The following is a 27,927-nucleotide window of genomic DNA, read 5'->3' as shown; positions in this document are numbered from 1 at the left end:
GCGAAAAGGGTGTCACGTGGGATTAATTGAATAGAAAAGAGCTTGCTCTGAACTAAAACATGGTACTATTCTGATTAAAAGCTTACCCTCGGAGCTTGACCATAATTGCGATTGATTTGGGCCAATTTTGGGACGTGTTAATACTTTGTCGAAAAAAATCAAAAATTCGAAAAGGTGTCTCGCGTGAAACGTTCTGCTGTAAAAACGCGAAAAGGGTGTCACATGGGATTAATTGGATAGAAAAGAGCTTGCTCTGAACTAAAACATGGTATTATTCTGATTAAAAGCTGACCCTCGGAGCTTGACCATAATTGCGATTAATTTGGGCCGATTTTGGGACGTGTTGATACTTCGTCGAAAAAATCAAAAATGTGAAAAGGTGTCTCGCGTGAAACGTTCTGCTGTAAAAACGCGAGGAGAGTGTTTCGTAACGTCAATGGGACAGAAAAGAGAAAGCTCTGGGCTACCGTATTACATCCTTCTGGTTAAAAGCTTACCTTTCAGAATAGTTGATGAATCGTAACCGGTTTAGGCTAATTTTAGGTTGATTTAACGCTGACGGCTATGATTTCTACTAATGTTCAAAAATTCTGAAAACATCGGACACTTAGCGCGTAGACTTCGCATAGCTTTATTTTTTGAACTTTTATTAATAAAATACTTTATTTAATGTAATTTTTTCCGTTATTTGTTTTTTTTTGGCATTTTTTAATATTGTTTTGCAAGTTGTTATGGTACCTGAAATTTTGTGGTTAAGTTTTTGTATTTGGGGGAAATTATTCTGCCAGAACAATACTGGAAGTAGAACTGGCGTGCAATCGCTCAAAGCGTTGTGAGTTGTGACTGTGACTATAGTGTTGAATGTCTTTTCAGCCAGGGTATTGGACTTATTCGTTCGGTTGTGTGTTTCTTTAATATACGATAACGTTTCTTGCGTTTACTTTTGGGGCCACTGCCAAAAAACTACCACTACCCAAAAGCTTTACGTCAGTCAGTACGACTACGAGAGAAAATAGTTTAGAATTTTAAATAAATGATTACAACATGCATTTGTTCCTTTTGTATATACTATATTCATACGTCACCTACTCTGGAGGTGTCATATTGTATACATTGAATTATTTTTCTATCCAATTTTTTAACTCAAAACAGGCTAATTTAAAGGATAAAAGTTAGTTTAAAATCATTAACTTCACAAACACTTTTAGATGATGCAACAAAATGTGCTGTGTTAATGGCAGCTGTTGTTGTGTAGCCTATATTCTGGTTTATAGAAGCAAACTTTGTTTATGGCTTTAAGTGGTATGATTGAAAAAGTTTGGGAATCTATGTTGTAGTGTGTAAAAAGTGTAGTTGAAAGTTATGATATGTTTTGAAAATATCTGTGCAGGATAGATTGTACATGGAAAAAATGTTTAAAAAAAATCAGAAAGCTAAAAAGAAGCTGTGTAACAATGGTTTGCCTATATCTGAAGTTCCATCAAAATTTGTTGTAATAGCCAATGGAGGTTTGGGCAATGGTATAAGTGTCCATCAACTTACTGCCATATTTGAGAAACATTGGGTTGTGGAAAGAACAAACACTTCAATTCACTGTTCCTATGCCTGTGTTGCTTTTGATTCTGTTGAATCTGCTGTATCTGCTGTAACAAATCTTCAGGGCACAGTAATAAAAAAGCGCTGTGAACAAAACAAAACTGCCGTTCTATACCTATTTTATTTGGGCAAAATGGTTGATTTAAACAAAACTGAAATTTCCACTAATACAACTTTACCTCCTGGGCTGATTTTGTGTGAAGAGTTTTTATCCCAAGAGGAAGAATCACTTTTACTTACCAATATTGACAGCGATTTTACATCCCCACCTCCAACTTCCATTTTTGAAAAACTGAAACATAGGACAGTACTTCATTATGGCTACAGGTTTCGTTATGGCTCAAATGATGTTGACAAGAATGAACCACTGTCAGACCATGGATTTCCCAACTACATTGATGGTTTATTAACGAAGCTCCTTGGATTACCACACTTAAAGAACAAACCTGATCAATTAACAATCAACAAATATGCTCCTGGTGATGGCATTGCAAGTCATGTGGATAACCCTGAAGCATTTGGTGAAGTTATTACAACAATTAGTCTTGGCTCTACTGTTGTCATGGAAATGAAATTTGGTGATAGGGTGACTGATTTTGTAGTCAACCCTCGTTCTGCTATATTTTTCACAGGTGATGCCAGATATAAATGGACCCATTGTATTAAACAAAAGAAAACTGACATAATTGCTGGAACCAATGATTGTCGTGTTACCTTGCAGCGTGGGACCCGTGTTTCTCTTACTTTTAGAAACACTCTTGCAGTTCAAAATCATGAAATAAAATTAACCAACCAGTTGCCTGATGTGAAACTACCTGACAATACCACTGAAGCCGATAGCATGGAAAAGCAATATGTACATTCTGTTTATAATGACATTGCTGAACATTTTTCACAAACAAGGGACAAGCCTTGGCCTCGTGTTGTAGAGTTTTTGTCAAATCTTGATAAGCATACCACTGTTTTGGACGTTGGGTGTGGTAGTGGACGATATTTAAAAGTCTGCAAAAACATTACAATGTTTGGTTGTGATTATAGCAAGTCACTTACAAACATTTGTCACACTAAAAATAGTAATGTCTTTATCTGTGATGGTTTAAACATTCCGACAAGAACCTCTTGCTTTGATGCTTGTATCTGTATAGCAGTACTTCATCATTTATCTACTGAACAAAGGCGCATCTCTGCACTTCAGGAACTTTTAAGAGTCACCATGCCTGGAGGAAAAATCCTAGTGTATGTATGGGCTGAAGAGCAAAATTTTAGAAACAAAAGATCCAACTATTTAAAAAATGCAGACACACAAAACCATGAAATAGTTGAAAGTTCTGTTAAAAAAGACCATTCTTCAGGATTATCTTTACCTATTCATAAAAATCGAACAAACTTTAAACAGCAAGACGTGTTGGTACCTTGGAAATTAAAAAAGCAAACAGCAGAAAAACCTAATGACAATTTTAGTAACCCTCCCACGTTTTATCGTTACTACCATGTGTTTAAGCAGCTTGAACTAGAAAATTTGTGTTTTCAGTGTCCACATTGTCGTATTGTTGAATCGTATCATGATAATGGTAATTGGGCTGTTATTTTGCAAAAAGAGTCCTAAAGTACAGTTTCAAACTTGCTGCTTTGCTGAGAATTTAAAATATTTTTAATACTATTGTAAAGCTTGTACACAATGGATTGTAACATAAAAACAGAGATCACACAATGCAAAGAAAATGAGGTCTTGCATTATTGTGGGATCAAAAATGTGCACATAAAACAAGAAATTCTGGAGGAAGATGCTGATTTTTTTGTTAAACAATATTTTCAGGTAAAAATAACAACAATATTTGGAAACATAAATATATATTTGCCCTTATACTTCTTAATTCACAAGCACAATTTTGAATTAATGTGTTATTTGCAGGCCAAAAGGGAGTTCGCTGAACCAATAACCAATATATTCGCTGCTGATAGTTCAACACTCATATCAAGATTAGAGCCAGATTTATGTGGTATGGAGTTTTGATTTAAAAATGTTTATGTTATAAACTACCCTTCAGACATGATATTTAAAACAGATGATGTTGGAATGACATCGTCTCAATCCCAACTTGATGGTAATTGTGAAATAAAGCCAGATGATTTAAAAGAACTCAAAGCCAATGCAACCGACTTGGTATCATTCCCATGTGCACAATGTGAAAAATCTTTTTCCAGTTTGCCATCATTGCGGAAGCATGCACATGTACACAAAAGGTATCAACAGCCTTAATAATGCTTCAGTTTGTTTTGGCATTATCTGTGTTGTGTTTTAATAACTATTGTGCAGCAGGTCACCAGTAGATTTTAAAATTTACTGGATTGTGTCTTATTGTTATGTTTGCATCTTTAGGCAGGAAAAAAAGAAGTTGGGTAGAACAACAGAAAAAGGTATACAAATTATCTACCTGTGTTACAAATTGTGATTGTATAATATAATTATTAATTCTGGGCCCCCTTTTCGGAAAATACATGTAGGAAATCAAAACCTTTATGGTTTGATTTCATAGTGTGTTGATTGGATTTCAGTGTTGGCCAACACAGAATTAGTTCCAGAAGTTAAGGAAGAAGTTGGATCATCCAGTGCAATATTGGAGGACTACAAACTCAATGTACAAGTGCTAGTCAGCACCCCTTCTCTATCGACGAGTGATTTTCAGTGCAACTTGTGCAATAAAATATTTACCAGAAAATCTTCATACCAACAGCACCTTTACCAACAACACAGCGGTGTGAGCCATGAATGTCCGGTTTGCGGAAAATCGTTCAGGCAAAAAGGAAACTTGACCAAACACATGCGTGTTCACACCGGTGAAAAGCCCTTCCGTTGCCAGTACTGTGAACGTACCTTTTCACAAAAGTGGTCGAAGGTTCATCACGAGCGAACGCACACAGGAGAGAAACCTTACCAATGCCAAGTGTGCGAAAAACGATTCATACAGTTGGGCCATTTAAAAACTCATCAACAAGCTGTGCACGAAAAAGTTAAGTCCCACATGTGCCCAATTTGTGCAGCAACTTTTGCCCATTCCTGCAGCTATAAAGCTCATATGCGTAGCCACACAGGCGAGCGTCCCTACCAATGCAACTTTTGTGAAAAGGCATTTACACATCTCATTTCTCTTAATGATCACAAAATGATGCACCTAAGAAAATCTCACAAAAAATAATGCACAATTCACTGAATTGTGGTACAAATGTGTCCTTCGACCAGGTACGTTTAGACAAGTATTGTTGTGTGTTGTGTAATATCTGATCCTTATTCTTCGTTGCATGTTGAAAAAGTTTGTTGTCTTTTGACCTATTACAATTGTGTTATGTCGGAGCTTTTTTAAAATGCTTTATTTGCCACCAACGGTGTCTTCAATTTGTTCCTACCCATCTCTTTCTCTAAATCCAGATTTTCAGGTTATGTTTGTCTGTTACTTTGACTTATACGGCTTAGGATTTTGTTGTATTACTACTGATATGTTCCCCCCAATACAATATTTGCAGCGGAAAAGCTGTGTATTGAACAACCGTGGGCTTTCCATGTCGGATTTTGAACTATGTGAGAGAAATCTGTAACAGTTTCCATTAACTGTGTATCGCCAATCCTAGGCCAATTGCGAGGGCCGACACCAGAACCACTAAGCGAGACTGATTTTTTTTTGCTTAAACTGCGCATTGCCCACTTTCGAAAGCGACGCTAATTTAGAAACGATCGGGTGAAAAACAAAGATTTGCAAACAAAAAATATATTACATGTTTTGTGGTTCATAGCAAACTTCTCCTACGATTACGATAAAACATCTTCGTGCATATGGGGCGAAACACATTTTGAACTTAAGCATTTCCGCTATCTGTTTGATCAGGATGCAGCGATCTACACTAAATTGGCAAAACCATGTAAAGTTCGCTTTACACGTAATTGATTTTCAAAGTTTGCAAGTATCGATGAAAAAACGTTTGTTAGCTCTGGGCATTTGCCTGCACCCGTATGGTCCAGGGTTAAAAAAAGTGGCCGAAAGGAACTATAATCTTTAGTGGACCGTTTTGTGATGTTTTGATGATGTTTATCCGGTTTGTAGAATATGCAATTGTGGATATGGCTTGTCGTTTATAATTGGGTTAGCACATGCCTGTCAAACTCGCGGCCCGCGGGCCGCATACGGCCCACGAACAGTCAACAACAATTGTAGTATTTTGTCAGTTTTTATCTAATGATACTAAATTTTTTTTCTTTTTTAAAGTGAAAGTTATTATTTAAACAAACATATACCAAAATTTGATTTATAAGGACAAATTCATATGTTATAAATAGAAACGATAGTAATTAAACCGTTCCTCAAAGTTTCAATCAAGGGTGTACAACCTGCGGCCGTACGGCCACATTAAAATATATGTACTGGCGGCCGTGATGTTGTTAAAACTCCTTTGCCAAAACTTTTGATTTTTAAACTGCCATAAACACATTTTGTGTTACTGAAAAGAGTTTTACCAGCCTAGCAGCCACATGCGTCAGACTTTTTGTAGGCCTATTGCGTGCAAACAATGCGAAAAAACAGGTACGAAAAGCGTCACGATATAGAATATGACGGAATAAACAGTTAAAACTGATCTTCACATTGTGCAGCTCAATCTCTGCATCAAGGTGGAAATTAATCTGGGATTTGGCCCCCAAATCATTTGGGGGCGTCAATAGATGGTATATATATGATATAAACCTTTCTCTTTACATTGAAACAAAAACCTGCAGATAATTGGCGGCTGTTGGTGAAATAAATATGATCTGCAATGCGGCAGTCGTAGCGAAAAGGTTGTTTAAGTGTATAAAACTAGATTAAAAATCACACGCGGCCCTCGGCATAATTTCCAAACTGCAATGTGGCCCTTGAACCCCACGAGTTTGGCACCCCTGGGTTAGCATATCCAAGTGGTCCAAATTCCTGACACGTTTGAGAATTACCGATACGGACAAATTGCAAGAGCGCACGTTGTGGAAAAAGCCTATTACGACATGCCGTCCGACGAGTTTATTTCGTTAAAAGTCATAGGCGCCGAGTCTTACAAAAATGCAAGGTGGCGGACGTAAAATATGACGTCATTTCATGTGACGTCACTAATGCGCGCAAGAGCTCAAACTCAAAGCCCAACAAACTTCCAATAGAATGCAAAGTTCGTCAAAATCATAATAAAAGAGAATTTTTGAAATAATATTTACTTAGCACACTTTGTTGTAACGTTTTTCATTCGTTTGGCAATGTTCAAAAGATGTTTGGCCAAGTTGTTGTTGCATTGTATCACCCAAAATGACCATTTAATACAGTACAATCGCAAAACATTCCATTCACTAGCAAACAATTGTGTGTTTTACGTCATAAACAACAACTTTTGACGCTTTTATTTGTTGTTATGTCGCCAGCATAGGCGCCGAGTTTCACAAAAATGCAAGGTGGCGGACATAAAATATGACGTCACCTAATGTGACGTCACTACTGCGTGCAACAGGAACTCAAATTCAAACCCAAACAAACTTTCCATATAATGCAACGTTTAAAAAATGTTTCGTCCAATTTAACCATTTATTACAACACATTTGCACACAACAATGACTGGCAGATTTGTGTGTTTCAATTGTGTCTTTTACGTCATAAACAAGGCACTAACCAAAACTGTATGCAGTTTTAAGTCAAGTTTTGTTGCTGTATTGCCAGCACGTTTGTTTGAAAGCACAATTGTTTCAAATATACCGATTTGACGATATTTCGTACGTTACAGCAACAAACTCACCAAAATATCCACAGTGGCCGCCACCGTGCTTTAAAAACCCAAGGTGGCGGCGCCACCCCGCCACCGCCTACTCGGCGCCTATGATCGCCAGCACACTTGTTTAAAAGCAAAATCGTTCCTGATTTTCTTCAGATTATACGATGTTTCGTACGATACCGGTACCAACAACCCAAATTTTCCACGGTGGCCGCCACCGTGCTTTACAAACCCAAGGTGGCGGCGCCACCCCGCCACCGCCTACTCGGCGCCTATGTTAAAAGTAATAAAACATGCAACCCTTACCTAAGTTTACTAGTACTGTTGCCGTATAACACACATTTTAGTGTGCAAAAGTTATCACTGTAGACTGGTTTGACTGAAATTTTGAATACCCAACAATTGTAGTGCGCACTATATGTTTACAATTGTTAAAGACTTCAGCGCATTAAAGAGTGTATTTTGGCCTAATACGCTTGCATACTAAAATAGCATTTTGGAGTTGGAAGGTAAAACAAGTGAATTAACTAGTAATTTTTCGTATTATACCGAGTACCAATCAGCAAGTCTGAATTCGTCGTGAACATTCGGAATGATTTATTTTTTACGTTTTGAGCGTCTGTCATTAAATTCAGAAACGTATATCCGAAACTTAAACAAAGCGAACCTAATTTTTCCGTTTGGGGTCGCCTTAGAGCACTTTCTGTAGCACAAGTGGAGTTTACATTTATTTCGTGTTTAGAATTAAAAAAAAGCGTTCGAACATGTACAAAACGTTCATTCTTGATTAGCAGCTTGTAGTTCTTTGTATGGTTCTGAACAATTTCAGTTAAACGACCTTCAAATCCAGTCCCACCCCTTGGCCGAGGTTTAGACTAGGAACATTTGTTAGGTGTCCAGTCTCAGGAATCGTGTCTAACCTTCCCTTGACAGAGATTTTAAACAAAGAATTCAGGTTCAACGCTGTTGACGATGCGGCAACATTTTCACTCCTGCCTTAAAAAAATCAGAATTAATAAACAGCTGTAAAAAATTGCAACCCATATGCAAATCAATTTTTGGTGTTTGCAAACCTTATTACAAACATAGAGGGTAATTATGTCCAAATATAGCCTACAGCCATAGCGTTTCTTAAATTACAGGTCTTACTTAGTGTCATAAAGATGAACATCGCTAACACTTAGTGCTGTTAGTAATGCCTTAGAATCATTAAAAATCCAATAATGCAGATACACATTAATTACAGAATATGACTCCAAGCAGCAGTACAGGTAAATCATAACTCAGGTGCCACAATGTTAAAAAATATGAAGCAGAGTACACAATGTGCCAGTGGTATCCAACAAACCAGATTGTGTTTTTTATTGCGCTGATTATTATCTGTTTCAAACCAAGTCTCTTGCCAAACACACAACTCACATACATTTAGTTGCTGCGTCTTCTTCAGAATTGCTGGAATCTTTTCGATCCGCGAAGAAACTTGGGTCGTTTGCAGTTTCAGCACAAGTGCCGAACTTAAAACACACAGTTTTAATTCACAATTTATTCACATTATAGAGGGGCGAAGGAAATTGCACTTAGTATTAAGGTATGGACTTTCTCATCGTACCTTTGTTTGTCCATGTGTTTTCACCGCTTCTTGTGCGCGTTTGATATGCGCACAAATATCAGCACTACATAAGCCAGGCACCTAAAGACACGAACAATGAACGTGTAAAAAATGTTCTTATTTGGTGCATAATCATATTCTCTCTTCACCTGTTTATATGTCTTTTTAGTGTTGGTTTGGATACCATGTTTGGTACGCAAATGCAACCTAAGTTGACTTTTGTGTCTAAACTGAACACTGCATTGCTCGCACGAATAGGGTTTCTCTCCAGTGTGAATTCTCAAGTGTGACTTTAGTGTTTGGAGATGACGAAACCTTTAAAATACGTGGAAATGTTAAATTAGTTGAAGTTTAGGCGTTTAGTGAAAAGCAAATGGATAATTATTTCAAAAATAATAAATCGTAACAGGTGCACTATGAGACATACCTGGTGCCACAGACACCGCAAGGGTAAGGTTTCTCCCCCGTATGAATTAGAACGTGTGCTCGTAAGTGGGCAACTTGCACAAATCTAGCGCCACAATTGTCACATTTGTATGGCTTTTCTCCACTGTGGATTCTCATGTGGGTTTTCAAGTTCGCTGGTCGATTAAAATTGGCATCGCACAGCGGACATTTGTAAGGCTTTCCTGTTTCTGTAATAAATGCATCAACAGTCATGTCAGAATCAGTGCAAACTTTTGACTTCACTAACAAGTAACTGACCTCCTTTTTTGAACTGTTTGGTTGTCTGGTTTAGCTCCTGTCGTGTTTCCGGTGTATTAGCATCCGCTATGTTAATTGGACTTGTTTTGCTTTCACTCGGCGAAGAATATGTTCGCAAGGCATCATTTCTAAATATATTTTATGTTAGCCAATATACATGGCTATAAATGATCGTCAAATTTCAATCAAATGCTGACCCGCTCGTGGTCGAAAGGTGAAAATCAACGCTGTTGGCTTTACGTCTCCGTTTCGCTTCACCCAAAGAGCTTTTGCCAATCGTGGTAGCAGCGTTGTTTGTTGTCCTTTAAAAATATAAACCATGCGATAATGTCGCATATTCAACTTACTTCAGTATTTGGTATGCTTTGTTAATTGTTTGTTACCTATTATTCGGGATAACACAGTTTTCTAACTGTGATTTGTGTGGAATAGCTTGGTCGGCAGCGTTGTGCTTTAACGATGAGTAAAAACGATGGCTAAAGTCGGGTTCACGGCTAGGTGTCAGCAAAGGGTAGATATCGCGGACAGTTCTTGCTTGGCCGAGATTATGACTTTGAACGCTATTGCGATAGTAAGACAGAGGATTCTAAAAAAACATAAATATGAAATCATTGTAAGCACCGACATAAAGCCTACATCATCAGCGAAGCAGTTTGTTAAAAAATCCTAATTAAGAAAACATTAAACTACAGTTGCTAAATTAAAAGGTAAAATTCAACTCCCAAACTTTTTGTTGAATAAAAATATCTAATGCGAAGAATGCGTTTGTTTATATTTTTTAACGATCTAAAATCTAAATCAACAAATAAAAATAATCATAATCTCACGTCAAATACACTGCCTGTTCCAAAACGATATGCAAATAGTGAGTGAAAAGCGTTGATATTAGTAAAGTCTGGATACGTCGGCATCGGGAACATGTTTTGAAATTGACTTTGTTGTGGACCGAAGTCATATGTGAAGTACTTGTTGGTTGCGTTGTGTCCCAGACTAGTTGGACTCGAAGATTGAGTTGGTTTAGGATGTTCCTTGGTGTCATTTACTGTTTCAGCAGTTTTGAACTCGCTAAAAACTATTTTCACAAACACAAGGTTAACATTTTTGGCCGTAATTTGGGTAAAGCTACATGTTTATTGTGTTTTTCAATTGTTTTATTGTGTTTGGACCTTCAATTTAGCAGTTTAGCTTAACGTTGGTTAAAATACACATCGTACCTTCATCATAAGGATCTGTTGAAAGTGTTTTTTTAGGATGAGGATACAGTTTTTGCTGCTCCGAAGTCCTATCTCGAAATTGTTGTTTTTTCCAGTGAATTGATTGGTACAAACCGCCAGAGGTAGCAGAGTCATTCAGCAAATCGGAAGTAGAATTAAGTCGACGCCCAACCACTTTACAGAAAACAAAATATCATATTGCAATATATACTCGATCATTATTATTGGACTAGATATCGTTTTTTTATTTATTCAATTTAAAAAATTACAATTTTCCTTTACGCAAATAGTTTTTGGTGTGTTAAATAGAGCCTATTATTTCAATGCTCGTCTCATGTAAACGAAGTCGACAAACCTATTTTTACTGCGGAGACAAACAACTTTAACAAAGTGACTTTATCAAAAAATCAGAATACTAACTTTTCATATTTTGTGATTATACCTTTAGTTTTATATATTTAATGTCTTTAAGTTTTCTAGGCAGAATGAATCATATTCATAAGGTGATATAACCCGAGTTTCATGTGTTATGAAATGCGTTATCGTAGGCAGTGCAGTAAAATCTGTAGTTGTACCTGAAAATTTGTCCGCTTTTGAAGACTCACCCTCGGATTTCGAGTGATGAAGAATTGGCATAATTTCTTTCGTAGAACTACCACCGTTTCTCGTTTCACAAAGTGGTAAGTGAGCTCTGTGTGCAAGTTCTCCCATTACAGCGAAGGAATCTACAAAACAATATGTTAGTATACTGAATCACAAAGTAGAAAGAACTGATAAAGGGTAAATTATGGTAAATAAAATCTAAACCGAAAATACATGCTTGTGCTCTTGAAAAGTTGTTCCTAACAAGATATTAGAGACACAACAACTAATTCTTCGTGCTTTGTCAGGGCCGTTTTTGCAGAAATCAACTACCTATATGATATTATACACCTTTACGAACCTGATGCTCGACGTGGTTTGTCCAGATAACCCCCTGTTGATGGATTTGACTCCACCTGTAAAATAAAATGTCAGCTTAGCAAGGTTTGCGTGGTAAGTAAGGCAATGCGAACGGTGTTACGTTAAACCTGCAGTGGTGACGCACGTACGTAAAGTTGTAGCCCCTACCTTTAAACATAAATCACGCGGTGACGTAGATTGTGAGTGAGCTGGGCCGTTTGCATCTGAAATGAGGGGAAATCAGTTAATGAGAGGATTTTTTAGTCATCATATATCACACATTAGCTCGTTAATTACCAAAGGAAGCTTTAGTTGTCTATACGTTAAGTCGGTGAATCACTAACGAAGTTTTAAAGCCTATAGGTACTGAAAACATAATCAAATACAAAACTGCAAGTAACACAAATGCCACAAAGTGTTGAATACATACCTCTTGGGGCTAACGACAACTTCAAGTCATCTTGCCTTGCAGACATTTTTTTCATTCTGCAAAAAATGCATAGAAAACTTGTACATGCTGAAAATTCGGAATGTATTACGTGTATTTACGTGTAATTGTTGCATGCTTCGACCAGTTTGTAGATTTTAAGAGTCTTTGCTGCTTGAAGGATATCAGACACAGATTGATCATCAATTGTCAGAGTATTAGTGTACACAAAATCAAGCAGAGAGGTGAATCCATTGCGAGGAAGGTCAAGATTAATGACTGTTACATTTTCCTGAAAACATTAACCACATAAACTTAACTTTTATACGACGTTTTTAAACAAGGCAATAGGTGTTTTGAAACTTGATGGTATAACTTGTTTTCTTATACCTGTAACCTTCAATAGGATCGCAATAATCCCACGGACTTGACTGACCCTAAACGATTCGACGACGTATAGTTTATAATTTGTTGTGACGCGACCTAAGGGCACTACTTATCTTGGTCGCCTGGCTCACTTGCAGCCGTTTCCTAACAATGCTCCGGGTTTTAAATTTTGTTTCATGCAACAGTCACTTGATTATGTTGTCCAAGAGGTTCTTTGCAATTTTACCCCACACAATGATTAAAAACATAGTGCAGCTATATACAACGTTGTTTATGTCGTTAAAAATACCTGGGTCAGATTGTTGTCTGTGAAGAACTTCTCCCGACAGTATTCGCTGCATGAAGCCATTACCGCTTTGTGGGCGTAAAATTCCTGTGAAAATAATAAAATATATTTACGGGATACATGGTAAAATAAACAAAATACAAACAAACACTGATGAAAGTATATCAACCGAATTTATTGCCTCCAACAATGTCCGGGATTCCCTTTCACGCTTTTATTGCGTAATACCACAAACACCTGTCCCCTTCACTGGGTTAAAATTTTATGTGTCACAGAGTTCCCAGAAAATGCGTGGAAGGTGTCGTCTTGTACCTGCGCTCTACTTTGTTTGAAGTTTCTCTAACATCGCGCTGGATAATATTGTTTCAAATCGCTTCCTTAGATTGTGATGGGTGCAACGTATCGTTTGACTTATACTGACAGGTTTATCCTGAACAACCCGTGCTTCGTGTCGGTACAAGCACCTTGGCGACAGCGAAGAACGTGCCGAGTAATTCGCCGTATATTGCAAAAACAAAAAACAAAACTTCATGCATGATCGGCGACATGGATGAGCGTCTTGTAATACGAGCATGTTCCTACTTCCCTTAGAGTTCTAGCGCTTATACGATTTTGATACACTTGAGCTCGCTATGAAAGTATAACGTCTTGTTTTTGACAAACGTGCCAATCCGGAAACGCCTCTTGGCAGCTTTTATGTCCAGCTCGATTGACGATGTTGCGCAATCGCGAAGCTTAATCCTATACCTTACCTCGCCCTCCAGACAGAACAGCACATCACATAATATTCGTCGCTGTCTCATCTCGTTCATTCCTTGGAGCATGCTGTTTGCACTCAGGCTCGGCTGGTTGCTTTTGATGGCATTGCTGTGCACTGATTGATGTTCGCCGTCGCTAACGCCATTTTGTTGAATGGCGTTGTTCCGTTCACGCTGTTTCGATTGCAATTGCGTACATGTTCGTGGCGACTCTGCACAAACAATTTGGCAACACCTTTGATTGCAAATTTATTCTTTTTAATATAAAACTACGGATTTATTTATATTTTATTGTTTTTGTCGGCACAAAATATTGGTTAATGCATTGCGTTGTGACACGGCAAATGGGTTTCCCATTTATGTCCAAACTACCGTCACGTTATTGCGTTGATAAATAATAATTGACACATAAAACGGAATAAATAGCGTGCTATAAAAACGCTAAAATGCACAATTTCAAAATAGATTAAGCATAGACCATACACACCTGATTGATCATTAAAAGATTTGGGCGATTCCGATTTCATAACCTTTGGCATACTTAAATCATACGGTTCGTTCGTTTCCTCTGGAAATATAAACAAGAATACCGTATTTTTCTGATAGCAACGAACGTTTACAATGCTTACCTTCAAATTCCGACGAGTTGTCTGTCGTGTCATTGCAGCTTGTTTCCATTTCAGGCGGATTAGGATTGTGATTGTTGGCAAGCAAAACAGCTAATGTACAGTTGTCTTTAAAATGAGAAGTTACGCCAGCCATCTGTGCTCTAATCGCGTTGTAAACCAATTTAAATTTAACGTTTTCAATTAAGATATTCGCTTTAAAAACGAAGCATCTAATAATACCAAAGAAAGAAAAAATTCGTAGTAATCTGAAAGTATTTATAACTAATCTTCATTTGTTTTTAGTCACATGACACACGAAAACAGGAGCAATATTTTTCCAATTAGTTTGACCACAGACTGATTACTCCGACTCGCATCTCGCTTATCTGCGCTGATGTACGTTCAACCAGATCACCTGCAGTTGAATCGCAGCCAAGTTCCGCTTCCAATTCGCATTGGCTAAATTCTAATGCCTCGTAAAGCTACACCGCTATCATGCTCCGGTGAAACTTTCCGTTCTGCGGCACGCTGACAGGCGCTGTCCAAAAGTTCCCGCTGAAATACGCGGCCACCTGTACGCCACACAACATTTTCGCTTTATTCTCGTATCATTCTGGCATGTTAGCGGAAACATCGAGCAGCCAAAACAAGACTGGAGCGCATAGTGTAACGTTACCACTCTCTTTCGGTTCCATGAATATTTTTTTACCTCAGCTGTTCGGGCTTACTTAAGTCTATACAACAGTGGCGTGACTTAAACGGATGAGCGCCATGTGGACATGCAAATGATGCTGCACGCCTGGATAAGTGAAGCCAGGTACAAACTAATTGAACAAGCAGCAATGCGCACACTGAAAGATTATGACGAAAAACTCGCAAATAATACGTCACGTTGACCCTCGCTCGCGGGATCAGGCGAACGACGGGGAATTAAGACAACAGCGATCGTCGCTGGGGTCATTCGGGTTCGTTATTGCAACGTGGATCCTTGCCCTTAGGTAAAGCCTTCTACGTGTCGGTGTGCGCTTTTGTCTGTGACACGCCAAATTCGCAGTTGTTTAGCTTATCTTGTTTACAAATATTCCTTGTCGCTACATGGCTTGACAGATGCATGCAATTTAATTTGGGCGGTTGTACGCGAAAGCATTTCTTTCAGTTTATGAACGCGCAGGCCGCTTCAAAAGTGAACGACTTTTATTGTCGCCACATTAGAGGACAATAAGGTCAGAACGCTCAACGCCTTAAGATACACCTTTTATTGTGCGCACATTTAAACAAAGTCAAAATTACGCAAGTTTAATTGAGTGCGTTGTTGAAAGGGGACAGGTTCATCCGCGCTTTGCGACCTCTGGCCTCTTGATCTCCACCTTATAACGTGTCGCACACGTTATTAACATGCAAGCTGCACACTCTTTCTCCGCTTCAAAACAGTGCGTAGTCACACAACCGTTATGTGCATCAAACCGCGAACAAAACTATCCCAAACGCACAAAGGATTTCGCGTCGTTTTGAGGATTGATTGCGGGGTCCTTATTTGTTTATGTTTTGATGCGTTCTATGATTATGCAGAATCCCCACTGCAATTAGTTTTGCCTGTGCCTCCGGAAAGGCTGCATATTATCCACTCTGCCATTAAGAGACGAATATTATAGGACGCCATTGATTGGTCAACGCAACTGTAAACGATATCGTTCAGAAGAATTCTAGTCATTTAAACGGCGCGTCAGAGACGTGTCTATTTACTATTGCTTCACATTTCGTAGCTGGGAGGGTTTACGATACCACTGGCTATGCTTCGACAATAAAAGACCAATGTCCTGGCATTAACCTTTTCTTTTGCGGAAATGAACTGTTATATGACTAATCAACCACGGATTTCATCAACAAAATAGTTGCGGAACTGCTAATCAGGTGAATTTTCACTTAACAATCTAACCCGAACCAACAGCGCTCTTATAGAATTGTGCTAATTTCATGCACGAACGTTTAGGCTGTGAATGATAGTTTTTTGTTATTGTGCTGCTTATAAGCCACAGATTGAACGATGTCATTAATATTGAGTTTCACTTTATAAAACGGCGCTGTGTGAGAAGCTCGCGACTGTTGTCGAGGTGAGAACCAAATTAAACAATGCCTCAGTCAAACAATTCCCACGAACTACCGCGGAAAGGTTAGGAAAAGAATTCCTCGAGGTTGTACACACAGACAAAATGGCGTCGGCGCACTCGTTTGAGGTGCAAACAATGCCCACCAATCGACATATGTAATGCGATCTCTGTGGAACTACTAGACATCGCGCGGTATTAATTAAAGAGTAATTAAATTGGGAAAGTGTCATTCCATTCTCATGACCCCGGTCTGTTGATTTGCTGTACCACAACATCACTCCTGGTGGTTACAAGGAACCAACTATGTTGTGGGGTGCATCGTATAGGGATCATTCAACAGGAAACCCACAAAGAAAAATGCATTTCATAATTTTTGAGATACCACTCGTTATGTTTCAAGTGTCAGTTAAGTTAACCGACACATTTGAATTCCGGTAAAGTAAACAGCTTATGGCTGCATCTGTGCCAATGCTTTACAACCTGGGCCGTAGCACCCACTTGCGGAGATTTTGTTTTGTTGTTTGAGCAGTAGCCTATGCGAATTTCAGTCATACAATGCATCAAATTATGATCGTGGGCACAACGATTGTTAGTTATACAAACAATACATGGGTGGTTAGATTCTAGGGCCCCCTCGATTGGTCCCACCAACTCAATTCAACCATTACAAATAAAAATGTTGGCACAAAAGGCCATTTTGCAATAACCAGTAAATTGACAGTACGTGGCTTTCAATATTTGCCAATCTATCTACTGCTCTATACTGCCTACGCCGGTGCGCAACTTTCTCTTGAAATATGCTGCTCGAAATAAAAGAAATAATAAAGACATAGTATTTCCCAATTACAAACACTGAACCATTACAACCTTACGGCAGGATGTATCTGTGCCGTATTGACTGGTAATTCCCACCTGCATATGATTGAGTGGATTGTCTGTGAATTTCTTGGAGGGATGTTGGTTTCAGTTTTCATTCAATGAATACCGAAATGTATGCAACACACTTTTACAATTTTTATCCATAAAACATGTCACCTTTTCATTAACAAGACACTAACCAATCTAAGGTATATGTACTTGCGAACGCATTTTTTTTAAAAAGCCTAAGGAGTTGTCAAATGTGTTTCTGATGCTATTATGTGTGTGTAACCTATTGTCTTAAAATACAAATGCAAGACAAAGTATTATTTTTATAAAATATATTAGGCACATAAATAGCTAAAGAACTATTTAAAGTTGGATGTTCTGCTGCATGCGGGTTTGCTTTATTTAGAGATATTTTTTTCATCTACCGTCCAATGTTGGCTATGGTTGCACGTTAATTCCCAGAAATAATGTTTCCGGAATAGTGCTGCCACCATATCTCTGGCCTTTGGGCTTTACTCCAATTAAAAACAAAGGCCAATTTGTGTGATTCCATTCCCTTTTCGTAAATTGTATTTGCTAACTGCATCATCATGACTTTCGAACTAAGGTGTACAGTTTTTTTTGCAGAAGGAAGAGATTTTTGTATCAAAACATCACAAAATGGCACTTATGAACGTTCAGTACAGCAACCCTAAAACCAGTAAAGTAAGCTTTTAAGTTTTTCTTAGCAATTCACCGAATCGACCAAATTAGGGTCGGACCGAAACCGAATATTTGGCGGTTTGGCCGGATGAATTCTGGTAGAACTACTAACACTGAGCTTGGGCTGGCCCCCGGCCTGGGAATTTCTGGTAGGTGGCGCAACGGAGCATAGGCGTTTATGGTGCTGACTCAGCAATTTGGGTTTATGGTAAGAATGATTGCTGAGTGAGCACCATAAACGCCTATGCTCCGTTGCGCCACCTACCAGAAATTCCCAGGCCGGGGGCCAGCCCAAGCTCAGTGTTAGTAGTTCTACCATGAATTCTACGGTGGCCCAGAAGTGCAAAACACAAAACTCGTGACACACGCAAATCTTGTGACACACCCAAAAGACAGAACACAAAAACCATGACACACACCAAAGTCAGAACACAAAAACCATGACACACACCAAAGTCAGAACACAAAAACCATGGCACGCACCCCAAAGTCAGAACACAAAAACCATGACACGCACCCCAAAGTCAGAACACAAAAACCATGACACGCACCCCAAAGTCAGAACACAAAAACCGTGACACGCACCCCAAAGTCAGAACACAAAAACCGTGACACGCACCCCAAAGTCAGAACACAAAAACCGTGACACGCACCCCAAAGTCAGAACACAAAAACCGTGACACGCACCCCAAAGTCAGAACACAAAAACCATGACACGCACCCCAAAGTCAGAACACATGGACCGTGACTAACATCAAAGTCCGAAAGCATGGGTAGAGCTACTAACACCATACGTTTCTCCTGATCCAAAAGTGCTTAATTTTCGATAGGTGGCGTAAAGAGCTGAATTATTTATTTAGCGGCTATAAATGGGTTGGGCTGGGAAATATTTACATAAAATTTTTACATTAGTAACTAATTTTTTGGGTTAGTTTTATTGAATTTTAAGTGCTAACACCTTACCCCAACCCTAATAGCCCTAACCGTTAGCATTTTTTGAGATATACCGTTTTAAATGAAAAAAGTGCTCTTTGCGCCACCTGTCGAAAATTAAGCACTTTTGGATCAGGAGAAACGTATGGTGTTAGTAGCTCTACCGAAAGCATGGACGTGCTGTATATGCAATTATGCATCGAAGTCGAAGTACGTGTGGAGGAGTTTTCCGACAAATAGTTTTGAGTATATTTATATTGCTTGGCTCGAAAGAAAAAAACATTTTATTTGTTCTTCTTTAGCATATTGTATTTTTATTTTATGCACCAACAGCAAGCCAGCAAGGTAGCAAAATGTTTTGCACATGTGGAATTTCTTTAAAAGATGATTACAAATTTTGCCCTAATTGTTCAGCCCCAGTTGCTACAAGCTCGCAAAATGATGAATCTTTAATATCTTTTGAAAACTTCTTAAAAAGAAAATCTCGTGAACGCCAGTCTCAGTCCTACAGGGTCCTCAAAAAAGTGAGAAGTTCAAATGATGAAATTGTAAATATTAATATAGGGTTGATGGAAAAGAATGGAGAAAGTGTTTCTATAATTCGGGGCAAAATGTTAGGCCTTCGGGTTGTAAAAAGTGCTGCAGCTGAAAGCATTTTTGAATTAGCAATTAAGAAAAGGATAGACCATGATGCAAGCTTCAGAACCAGTCACAAATATTTTTTAGCCTACCCAGATGGCCGAACAGTAGCTAAAATGCCAGGTAGTGAAGAAGACTTTACCATTTCTAAATACAAAGAGGAAGTGGGAAAACCATACCAAAGGATTTGTTTGTATCTTTGCACAGCCAAACATAGCTTATCAAGCACAGCCAAACATAGCTCAAAACATAGCTATTAAATTTATTGAGAAGCCTTGTTGTTCAAATAGTGTTAAAATGGGAAGGTGTCCAGTTTGCAACATAAAGACGCCTCTAACAGAGATTGAACAGCATGTAGATAACTGCCTGAACAAAAAAGTGACACCATTTGAGGAAGCAAGTAGCCATGACTCACCTTCTGGCTCAGAAAATGAGTCAGCTGGGGAAGAACACCCCAAAACAAAAGATGAATATGGGATCAAATCAAACATACTATTGGCTTTATAGGAAACAATAGTTGATGAATCGCAGACCTTACAGATTTCTGTTAGGCGAGGATTTGCTTTCTATGATTTCAGAAGTTTTTTTAAAAAGAAGTGGAATGCATCCAGACAAAACCAGTTGTATAATATAACATTTCTGGGGGAAGCAGGTATTGACACAGGTGGTGTCTCCAGAGATTTTTATACAGGTAATATATTACAAATAAATATGTATTTTATGTATATGTATGCCAAAAATGTTTGGAATTGGTTAACAAATCAATTTGGTTGTGTGTATATATGTGCATACCTTTATATTTCAAAACCCGTCTTTTTAATAGTATTTTCGGTGTGGTAATTATTATTTCCTTGTGCTGTTTTTAGAAGCTTTAAACGATGTAAAGAGTCAGTACTTTGCTGGGGTAGACAGTGATGGCTTAACTCCTTCATGTGGACTAGTAAGCATTGCAGATGGTACTATGCAGAGCATTGGTCATTTGTTTGCTGCAAGCCTTCAAAATGGTGGTCCAGGTCCAGGATTTTTGGCACCATGGGTATATAGGTATTTGTTTGGAAGAATGGAGAAAGTTCTGAAACTTCTACCTGAGAAACTTGAATCGAGCCTACAGTTTTCAGATTTATATGCCAAGGTTTGAAAATGTGCTTTTTGATCTAAGACTATATGATGACTAGTCTGAACTTGTCTTGCATCAGCCAAAATTTTTTTGGTAAACTGTTCCTAATTGTACAGTAAATGATAAAGTTGTTTATTTTACTTGTTGACCCTTGACATAAACTTGGCTTATTTTCCACAGCTCAAAAAGGCAGACAATTGTGAAACTGTGATTGAAATTTTGACATCGGACATGGGTTATGATGTGCTGGAGTCCATTGGATATAGAGCAGGGGTTCCCAACCGGTGGTACGCGTACCACTAGTGGTACGCGAAGGGTTTTCAGGTGGTACGCGAGTAGCTTCTGTTTTGTTCACAAAAACCTCAATTTGCAACTTTATATTTTGTTTGTCTGGTTTTGTTTACAAAAAAAAAACAGTCCCCAGGCCTATTGTCATTGTTACGTAACTATTCCTGTTGTTTCGTATCATTACGATCTTCAAAATACAGGTCATGTCAATTCTCAACAAAAAGCATAGTTGCTACTTGCTATGAAAAGCCGAACAACGCTGCGGCACAGTGGGCGTTAATTATGTCAAATGATTGCTCTTGATAGATACATCTACTGTTTTGGTGCTTAAGATAGCGTTGAATGAAATATGATTCAAACAAATTAGTTGTTCTGCAAGAAGTGGTACCATAGAGCACTGTAGAGCACATTAGTGCTCTATCGTGGTACGCGTGGCAGTGCAGAGCGTCCAGGTAGTACGGGATCGTAAAAAGGTTGGGAACCCCTGATATAGAGGGATTCCTTCCAAGGCAAACTTAAAAAACAGAACAGAAGTGTTGCAGTAAGTGAAAAAAGATTCTCATTTTTTTGCTTTCTACTTTTTGTAAAAGAAAGTCAGTTTGTTGATCTTAGTTGTTTATCAGCATTTTTGGATTGATGTTTTTTTTTAATTTAATGGCACATGCATTGAAACTGTTTAACAGGGAGCCTCTTTGAGGGTAAAAGTAATCCCCAATGTAATATGTATGTTTGTTTACTGTGTATTTGAAGGTCAATATACATCCAATCAATTGTTGAGCCATTTCTTCCACCTTTGGATAGCATTGCAAATGGTCTTAAATGTTATGGAATTTCAAAAGTGGTAATGAGGTATATCGAAGATTTCTATACAGTGTTCTGCCCATCCCCATTGTTCAAATGGGATTTTGAGAAATTTTTCGGGATTCTTTCTCCTGTCTTTTCTGAAAATGGTTCAACAAACCATGCACTGGAAATAACTGTTTACAAACACTTTATTGATTTTGCTGAATTGTGTTATTTTGATGGTAAGGTATATTGTTTTAATTTGCAGAGGACTGACTAAAAGTAACCTTGTTTTAATGTTTTTTAACGATTAGATGCTTTTCCTGTCACACTTGGTCAGTTAATGAAGTTTGTCACAGGAAGTCCGAGCTTGCCTCCCCTTGGGCTACCGAAAGGTATAACAGTGGAGTTCGTTCATGGTTGCCAAGATTTGAAGAATGGTATGAAATGCAAGTGCCTACCGAGTGCAAGTACTTGTGCTATTGCTCTTAAAATTCCTGTTCACATTGCTGACATTGATAGCATGAAAGAGTCTTTTTTACTAGCAGTAAATTGTGAACCAGGATTTGGGTGTGTTTAAAGCATCTAGCTGTAAGGATCTTATGGGAGCACAACAGTAGTAAGGGGACACATATTGTTTTTGTCGGTATTTTTTTCTGTCCAATGCTGGTGCTATACATGTTTGGTCAAGAAACAGTGCTTCAAATTTATTTAAATATTCACAGATGTTATTTATTTATCCATATTTGATCCTCCTGAAGTTTAACAACGAATGACCTTGACAACAAGGGTTCACCCAGGCCCCCAAAACATAAAATTTTTAAGACGGCTGTACTGACCAAAGTTCATGATCTAGGAGTTTCATGCTTTGTTGTTTGTTGCAATGTAAGGTATACTAAAGAATTTTGTACCTTTAAAATAGTTTTACCCATTTTCACCCCTTTAAGCCCAAAATATTCAGTTCTGTCTAACACTGGTTTGTTAAACGCATTTGAGCAAAAAAGAGTGCTTTATATTTATTCAAATTTACACACATGTTAGCTATTGACCCTAATTTGATCATCCTGAAGTTTAACCGGAATGACCCAGCAGTTCACCCACAGCCCACCAAAGTGTAAATGTGTTAAAACGGCGATATTGATTAAATACATGATCTAGAAGTTTTATGCTTTGTTGCTTGGTGCAATGCAAGGTATTCTAAATAATTTAGTAACTTTTTATTGGATTCACCCTTTTAACCCCGAATTAATCGGTTTTAATTTTTCAAATCCTTTAGGTCAGAAATGCAAGTCCGTTATATGCGCTAAAACTTAAAAAAAATGTTTGCAATGGCTCAATAGCCGAATGGTTACCATAACACTATTACTGCCCATAATATGTGTACGCTGGAAAGCCCTTGGGAGTAGTTCACTGGTTTACACCCGTTTTGCGAGGCAGTCTTGTTTATGATTAGACATCAGCGCAGTAATGCTATGTGGTTTTATTAGATTAGCACCCATTTTTCCAGTTTTAGCGAAGGTTCTATCTTGGAAGTGATTAACATTAGGGTAAAAAACTAGACAGAATATGGACAAATCCTTTTAAAGTTTGGGTTGATGCTTTCTACTAATTTGTCCTAAAAATACTTTTTACATTACTAATTCGTATAAAATGTGTGTGGGGACCTATTTGTTTTTGCTTGCAGATCAAATGGTGTAGATAGTAAATTGATAAAAAGGGTACACAATATATAAAATGGAAACATATAGGAAAGCCACCTTTCTAGTTTTTTTCTTTTGTTAATGTGTTATGTGTATGTTTTTTTACCTGGCATGGTATTTTGGTTTTTATCATGTTTATATACATGTGTCCTCTGGTAATTTCTGTGATTTTGCTAATAAAAATGAGAATTTGTCTTCCATTTTGATTTATATTTACGTTACACGTCACTTTGACCCTTTGCAGTAGAAATGAGAAATTGGTATAGCTGAAGGGCTGCACTCCAATTGTCGGGAAGTTCTTTATTGCAGTTTTCCATAACGTGTACGAAATATTCATGACCGACATTGGGGTTATTCAACGGTTCGCCTGGAAGAGTATTTTTGACGTTGTTTACTTGTTGCTCCCTAATCTGCGTCAGATAATCAGTTGCACCATTCAACTCCGGAAGGTAGTACATCTGACCAGGTCTCCCAGCAACCGTATCATGACGTGACTTTCTAATGTAGTGTGTGTTCCATGAATTTGAAACATTATCCAGTTCTTTTTGAATAATTTTATGGAAGCAAAACCACAGGGCTTCGACCTCAATTTGATTCCCAGCGCTGAATTTATTTTGTGAAACCAAGTCTTTAAAGAAATTCATCCACCATGTTGTACAGATTCGCCGCAGGTAAGACCACCAACCCTCAATTCTTTGATTGTGAGTTGAAGTGCCGTAAATATGTGCCCGCGTCGTTTGACTAAAATAAGATTGGGCTGCGGCCACCATTCCGTTTTCTGTTCCACAGTCTGTCGTAACGCGTTTGGGATAGCCACCAAACCGACCAACAGCATGTAGAAACAGCTTCACTATTGTAACAGGATTGTTGTTACTTTTTAGCACTTGTAACCATAGAATTTTTCTGCTCCATCCATCTATACAACCATGAATTGCAAACCCATACGGCTTTAATTTGTCGTATCCATCGAGATGCCAGCAAAAGTTCGGTCCCGGTGAACAGTAGCGCCTCCTTTTCAAACGCCTTGCACGACGGACTGCTGAGCCGATCGGGTCTATTTCTTTGAGCAAAATCGCAACCTGGTTTCTTGTGGCGTAACACCCCTCCATTCTCAAGGAATGCCACATGCTTCTGTAGCCAAACATACAATTTGACGTGGTCAATTTTTCTGCTATTCGCTCCCGCACAGCAGCATTGCTAGTTAACAGTTTTTTTCGCTTCAAACCATACGGTTTCAACCTGCTTTTTAAAGTCCGTAAACTTATTTGTATTTTATGGTACTTCCTTAGGAATTCGCGGATGGTGTTGTACTGAAAACCACGGTTGAAATAAAAGTTAATGGCAATTTTAGACCAGTCTAACTTTATTGAACAACCAGGGCAAAATACGAACTCCACTTGCAACAATTCAGAACACTCGCACTTAAACTGGACATCAGACATAGCGACATTGCAGTACTGTTCCATGGTTGTAAAATAAACGTTATAGTGTGTTGCGCCTTACGCAAACTGTTCGTTACTTGATTTGTTACATAATAAAGTCTATTATGATGTTGCATTGGGTACTGTTCTTTGGAAAACGTAAAATCAAGTCGCTTTTGTATGTTCTGACTTCGGTGGGTGCCACGATTTATGTGTTCTGACTTTGGGGTGCGTGCCATGGTTTTTGTGTTCTGACTTTGGTGTGTGTCACGGTTTTTGTGTTCTGACTTTGGGGTGCGTGCCTTGGTTTTTGTGTTTTGACTTTTGGGTGTGTCATGGTTTTTGTGTTCTGACTTTGGGGTGCGTGCCATGGTTTTTGTGTTCTGACTTTGGTGTGTGTCACGGTTTATGTGTTCTGACTTTGGGGTGCGTGTCATGGTTTTTGTGTTCTGACTTTGGGGTGCGTGTCATGGTTTTTGTGTTCTGACTTTGGGGTGCGTGTCATGGTTTTTGTGTTCTGACTTTGGTGTGTGTCATGGTTTTTGTGTTCTGACGTTGGGGTGCGTGCCATGGTTTTTGTGTTCTGACTTTGGGGTGCGTGTCACGGTTTTTGTATTCTGACTTTGGTGTGTGTCATGGTTTTTGTGTTCTGACTTTGGGGTGTGTCACAGGTTTTGCGTGTGTCACGACTTTTGTGTTCTGACTTTGGTGTGTGTCATGGTTTTTGTGTTCTGACTTTGGGGTGTGTCACAGCTTTTGCGTGTGTCATGAGTTTTGTGTTTTGCACTTCTGGGCCACCGTAGAATTCTGCCCAATCAACCAGATCGTATGACGTCACGCAAAGTCGTAGGCTACGCTATACTACCAGACAAGCAGTGGTTTGTTACTACCAGGCAAGCAGTGGTGTTACAACAACAAGAAAGTTGTATTGTACCATAGTTTTGAGAGTTTTGAGGTTGCCTCGGCAGTCGATGCCAGCCTGAGAATGAATTACTGATCTTTTGTCTTTTTGTGGACAAAACGATAACGCTGTTAAAACCATACGCTGTTTTGGTTTTTGCGTAGTGTGAAAGATACTGTGAAGCGTTATAACTAGGGCAAGTTTTTGCAACTTTTTTTACAGCTTCCGGCAGCTTCCTAAAAATATAATTTATGTAGTATGATGTTATAAGCTGTTTGTAGGAATTTTATGTTGCAACTTTTTTCTATTTTTCGTGCAACTTTTGACTGCAACTTTTATCAAGTATTGCGCAAAATGTAAAGGGGTGATTTAAAAAACATGCTATAAAACTATTTCTAGTATGGTTCTATTCTCTTTGATTTGTGTAACAAAGAGCTATGTGATGGATTAGCTGCATCTCAATGTTATCTATGATGCAACAGTTGGCTTGCAAGCTAGAAGTTCAACAACCCCAGCCAAGCATAAAGCGTTATATAAAAGTGCATTCGTTATTTTGCAAGTAAGAAGCGATAACCTTGATATCTGTTAAGATGACAGTCTAAGGCAGGGATTGTCCAACCTGCGGCCTGCTAGTCATTTTAACTACAAGAAGTATGCATAAATGCAACTTGTGCATAAATGCAACTTTTTACTGCAACTTTTGTTGAAATTAAGTGCAACTTTCTCACGTTTTTAGTGCAACAAAAACTTGCCCTAGTTATAACACAAAAAGGAAACGTTTTGCGCTTTAAAGTTATGCCCGCAGCCACAGTCGCAAATTGCTAAATTGGTTCGAAATTTGCAACAAAATTAGGACTATGGCTATATTATTTCTCTTATTTCGAGCAGCATATTTCAAGAGAAAGTTGCGTACCGACGGCAGTATAGAGCAGTAGATAGATCGGCAAATATGCACTGTGACCAATACTGCATTATTTATCTTAAAGGTCCAACCAGTATGTGATCCAGAAATATGACATGCGCAAAGTAATAAAATGCTGTGATCATGCGTGGCTGTGCCACAGACATTGTACGTATTTAAAACGTCATTTAAACATGTTTTCTACAGTTCACTCGGTAGGCCTATATACAGGGTGCAATGTTGCGTGCTGCCATCAAATGCACAAACAGTTAATTGTTGTCCTAACTAAAAACATATTTTATTTATGCTATGCGAAGTTAATTTTACTTAATTTTAACGTAACAAAGTCGCTGCTACATGCACAAACTTTCTTACGCTGGCATTAATCGTTGTACTTATTGCTTGGGTTAAGGTAATCGAATTCAGTACATGTCAAGGCCGAGTATTCTCTTTTAAGCGCTTTTATTACTGAACAAACGCTATAGCGCTTGCAGTAAAATATGAATTTGTGGTTTTGAAAAACTCCTTTGAACAGATTGACGTTCTTTTCCACGCTGTTGAATGAGTGTCAATTAACGTGTTTCATTAAAGTTGACCTACTCTAAGAAAGGGACGTAGATGGGATGTGTATGTGGGTCTTATGGGTTATTCGCTGTAATGAAGCGGTGTCCGTTTTTAAGGTAAAAAAGTCGCGATGAACCATTCAAATAGATTAACTATCTAAACCTTTAACCTTCCCTTGCAAAAACTTTTTGGGACTTGCCTCGACTCGAACCGCTAATGACTTGACTCGACTTAAGACTCGAACCTCATTTGACTTGACTCGACTTGAGACTCGAACCCCTTGTGACTTGACTTGACTTCGGACTCGAACCCCTACCGACTTGACTTGACTTGAGACTCGACTGAAAGGACTCGTTACCCAACCCTGGTCATCAGTGACTGGTGTACCGGCGGTGTGGTCCTAAGAGGATTTTTGTGCGGCTCGCGAACTACCTTTTAAATTTCAGGGGTTTACCACAGGTAGAATACCCTTTTAGACCACTGATTTTAAGAAACAATCATTCTTTGGTAATGGCTAGAAATAAATGGGACTTTTTAATCGTATGATGGAAATAGTCCCTCCTGTTGAAAATCTGCAATTTCAATTGTTGCGTCATATGTTTCAATTGTTTCGTCATTGTATGCCATTGTTTTCACAAATCGCAGTATACTTGTTTTTTTAGTTTGCTACACTGCATATCTGTTTCTAGTTTATTG

General features: G+C 38.4%; 4 protein-coding genes and 1 pseudogene across 8 annotated transcripts; 3 read left to right on the top strand and 2 right to left on the bottom strand.

Moving 5' to 3' along the window:
• Positions 1–882: 882 nt before the first annotated feature.
• On the top strand, positions 883–3,264 carry LOC145207646 (tRNA (carboxymethyluridine(34)-5-O)-methyltransferase alkbh8 pseudogene; annotated as a pseudogene).
• LOC145207647 (uncharacterized) lies at positions 3,264–5,138 on the top strand. The gene is made up of 5 exons (XM_080078736.1): positions 3,264–3,412; positions 3,509–3,596; positions 3,663–3,840; positions 3,977–4,014; positions 4,153–5,138. Exons 1-5 carry the CDS (start codon positions 3,275–3,277, stop codon positions 4,791–4,793), a joined length of 1,083 nt encoding a protein of 360 aa, XP_079934862.1. The 5' UTR covers positions 3,264–3,274; the 3' UTR covers positions 4,794–5,138.
• Positions 5,139–8,071: 2,933 nt separating this feature from the next.
• LOC145207644 (uncharacterized) lies at positions 8,072–14,556 on the bottom strand. 5 transcript variants are annotated; one of them, XM_080078732.1, is made up of 19 exons: positions 14,329–14,556; positions 14,187–14,267; positions 13,694–13,911; positions 12,945–13,028; positions 12,391–12,560; positions 12,272–12,327; positions 12,010–12,065; positions 11,843–11,897; positions 11,475–11,624; positions 10,900–11,073; positions 10,513–10,757; positions 10,069–10,271; positions 9,883–9,987; positions 9,686–9,813; positions 9,408–9,615; positions 9,130–9,295; positions 8,981–9,061; positions 8,791–8,885; positions 8,072–8,363 (listed from the first exon to the last, which is right to left on the bottom strand). In XM_080078732.1, exons 1-19 carry the CDS (start codon positions 14,459–14,461, stop codon positions 8,201–8,203), a joined length of 2,571 nt encoding a protein of 856 aa, XP_079934858.1. In that variant the 5' UTR covers positions 14,462–14,556; the 3' UTR covers positions 8,072–8,200. The 5 variants fall into 5 exon arrangements, with proteins under 5 accessions (XP_079934858.1, XP_079934857.1, XP_079934859.1 ...); XM_080078731.1 differs by having other exon boundaries at positions 8,072–8,367; positions 8,795–8,885; XM_080078733.1 differs by having other exon boundaries at positions 8,072–8,367; positions 8,795–8,885; positions 11,505–11,624.
• Positions 14,557–18,762: 4,206 nt separating this feature from the next.
• Positions 18,763–23,644, top strand: LOC145207642 (uncharacterized). Its single transcript, XM_080078729.1, has 7 exons — positions 18,763–19,808; positions 19,897–19,952; positions 20,064–20,247; positions 20,423–20,688; positions 20,854–21,502; positions 21,712–21,986; positions 22,059–23,644. The coding sequence occupies exons 1-5, from the start codon at positions 19,271–19,273 to the stop codon at positions 20,974–20,976; spliced, it is 1,167 nt and encodes a 388-aa protein (XP_079934855.1). The 5' UTR covers positions 18,763–19,270; the 3' UTR covers positions 20,977–21,502; positions 21,712–21,986; positions 22,059–23,644.
• Positions 23,645–23,662: 18 nt separating this feature from the next.
• LOC145207643 (uncharacterized) lies at positions 23,663–25,666 on the bottom strand. The gene has a single exon (XM_080078730.1). It carries the CDS (start codon positions 24,908–24,910, stop codon positions 23,663–23,665), a length of 1,248 nt encoding a protein of 415 aa, XP_079934856.1. The 5' UTR covers positions 24,911–25,666.
• Positions 25,667–27,927: the final 2,261 nt, after the last annotated feature.

Source organism: Phallusia mammillata, unplaced genomic scaffold (assembly GCF_965637545.1).
Source record: "Phallusia mammillata unplaced genomic scaffold, kaPhaMamm4.hap1.1 HAP1_SCAFFOLD_128, whole genome shotgun sequence".
In the NCBI taxonomy this organism is placed as follows: Eukaryota; Metazoa; Chordata; class Ascidiacea; order Phlebobranchia; family Ascidiidae; genus Phallusia; species Phallusia mammillata.
This window is presented reverse-complemented; position numbering and strand designations above follow the sequence as displayed.

Excerpts from the sequence above, each read along its gene's own strand:
- LOC145207647 (XM_080078736.1), top strand. The coding sequence starts at position 3,275 with ATGGATTGTAACATAAAAACAGAGATCACACAATGCAAAGAAAATGAG. Across the intron at positions 3,841-3,976 it reads CATGCACATGTACACAAAAG|GCAGGAAAAAAAGAAGTTGG; the intron begins GTATCAACAGCC and ends TTGCATCTTTAG. Across the intron at positions 4,015-4,152 it reads GGGTAGAACAACAGAAAAAG|TGTTGGCCAACACAGAATTA; the intron begins GTATACAAATTA and ends ATTGGATTTCAG.
- LOC145207644 (XM_080078732.1), bottom strand. The coding sequence starts at position 14,461 with ATGGCTGGCGTAACTTCTCATTTTAAAGACAACTGTACATTAGCTGTT. Across the intron at positions 13,029-13,693 it reads TGTTCTGTCTGGAGGGCGAG|GAATTTTACGCCCACAAAGC; the intron begins GTAAGGTATAGG and ends TTATTTTCACAG. Across the intron at positions 12,328-12,390 it reads GAAGCATGCAACAATTACAC|AATGAAAAAAATGTCTGCAA; the intron begins GTAAATACACGT and ends CATTTTTTGCAG.
- LOC145207642 (XM_080078729.1), top strand. The coding sequence starts at position 19,271 with ATGTTTTGCACATGTGGAATTTCTTTAAAAGATGATTACAAATTTTGC. Across the intron at positions 19,809-19,896 it reads CAAACATAGCTCAAAACATA|AGATTGAACAGCATGTAGAT; the intron begins GCTATTAAATTT and ends CGCCTCTAACAG. Across the intron at positions 19,953-20,063 it reads AAGTGACACCATTTGAGGAA|GAAACAATAGTTGATGAATC; the intron begins GCAAGTAGCCAT and ends TTGGCTTTATAG.
- LOC145207643 (XM_080078730.1), bottom strand. The coding sequence starts at position 24,910 with ATGGAACAGTACTGCAATGTCGCTATGTCTGATGTCCAGTTTAAGTGC.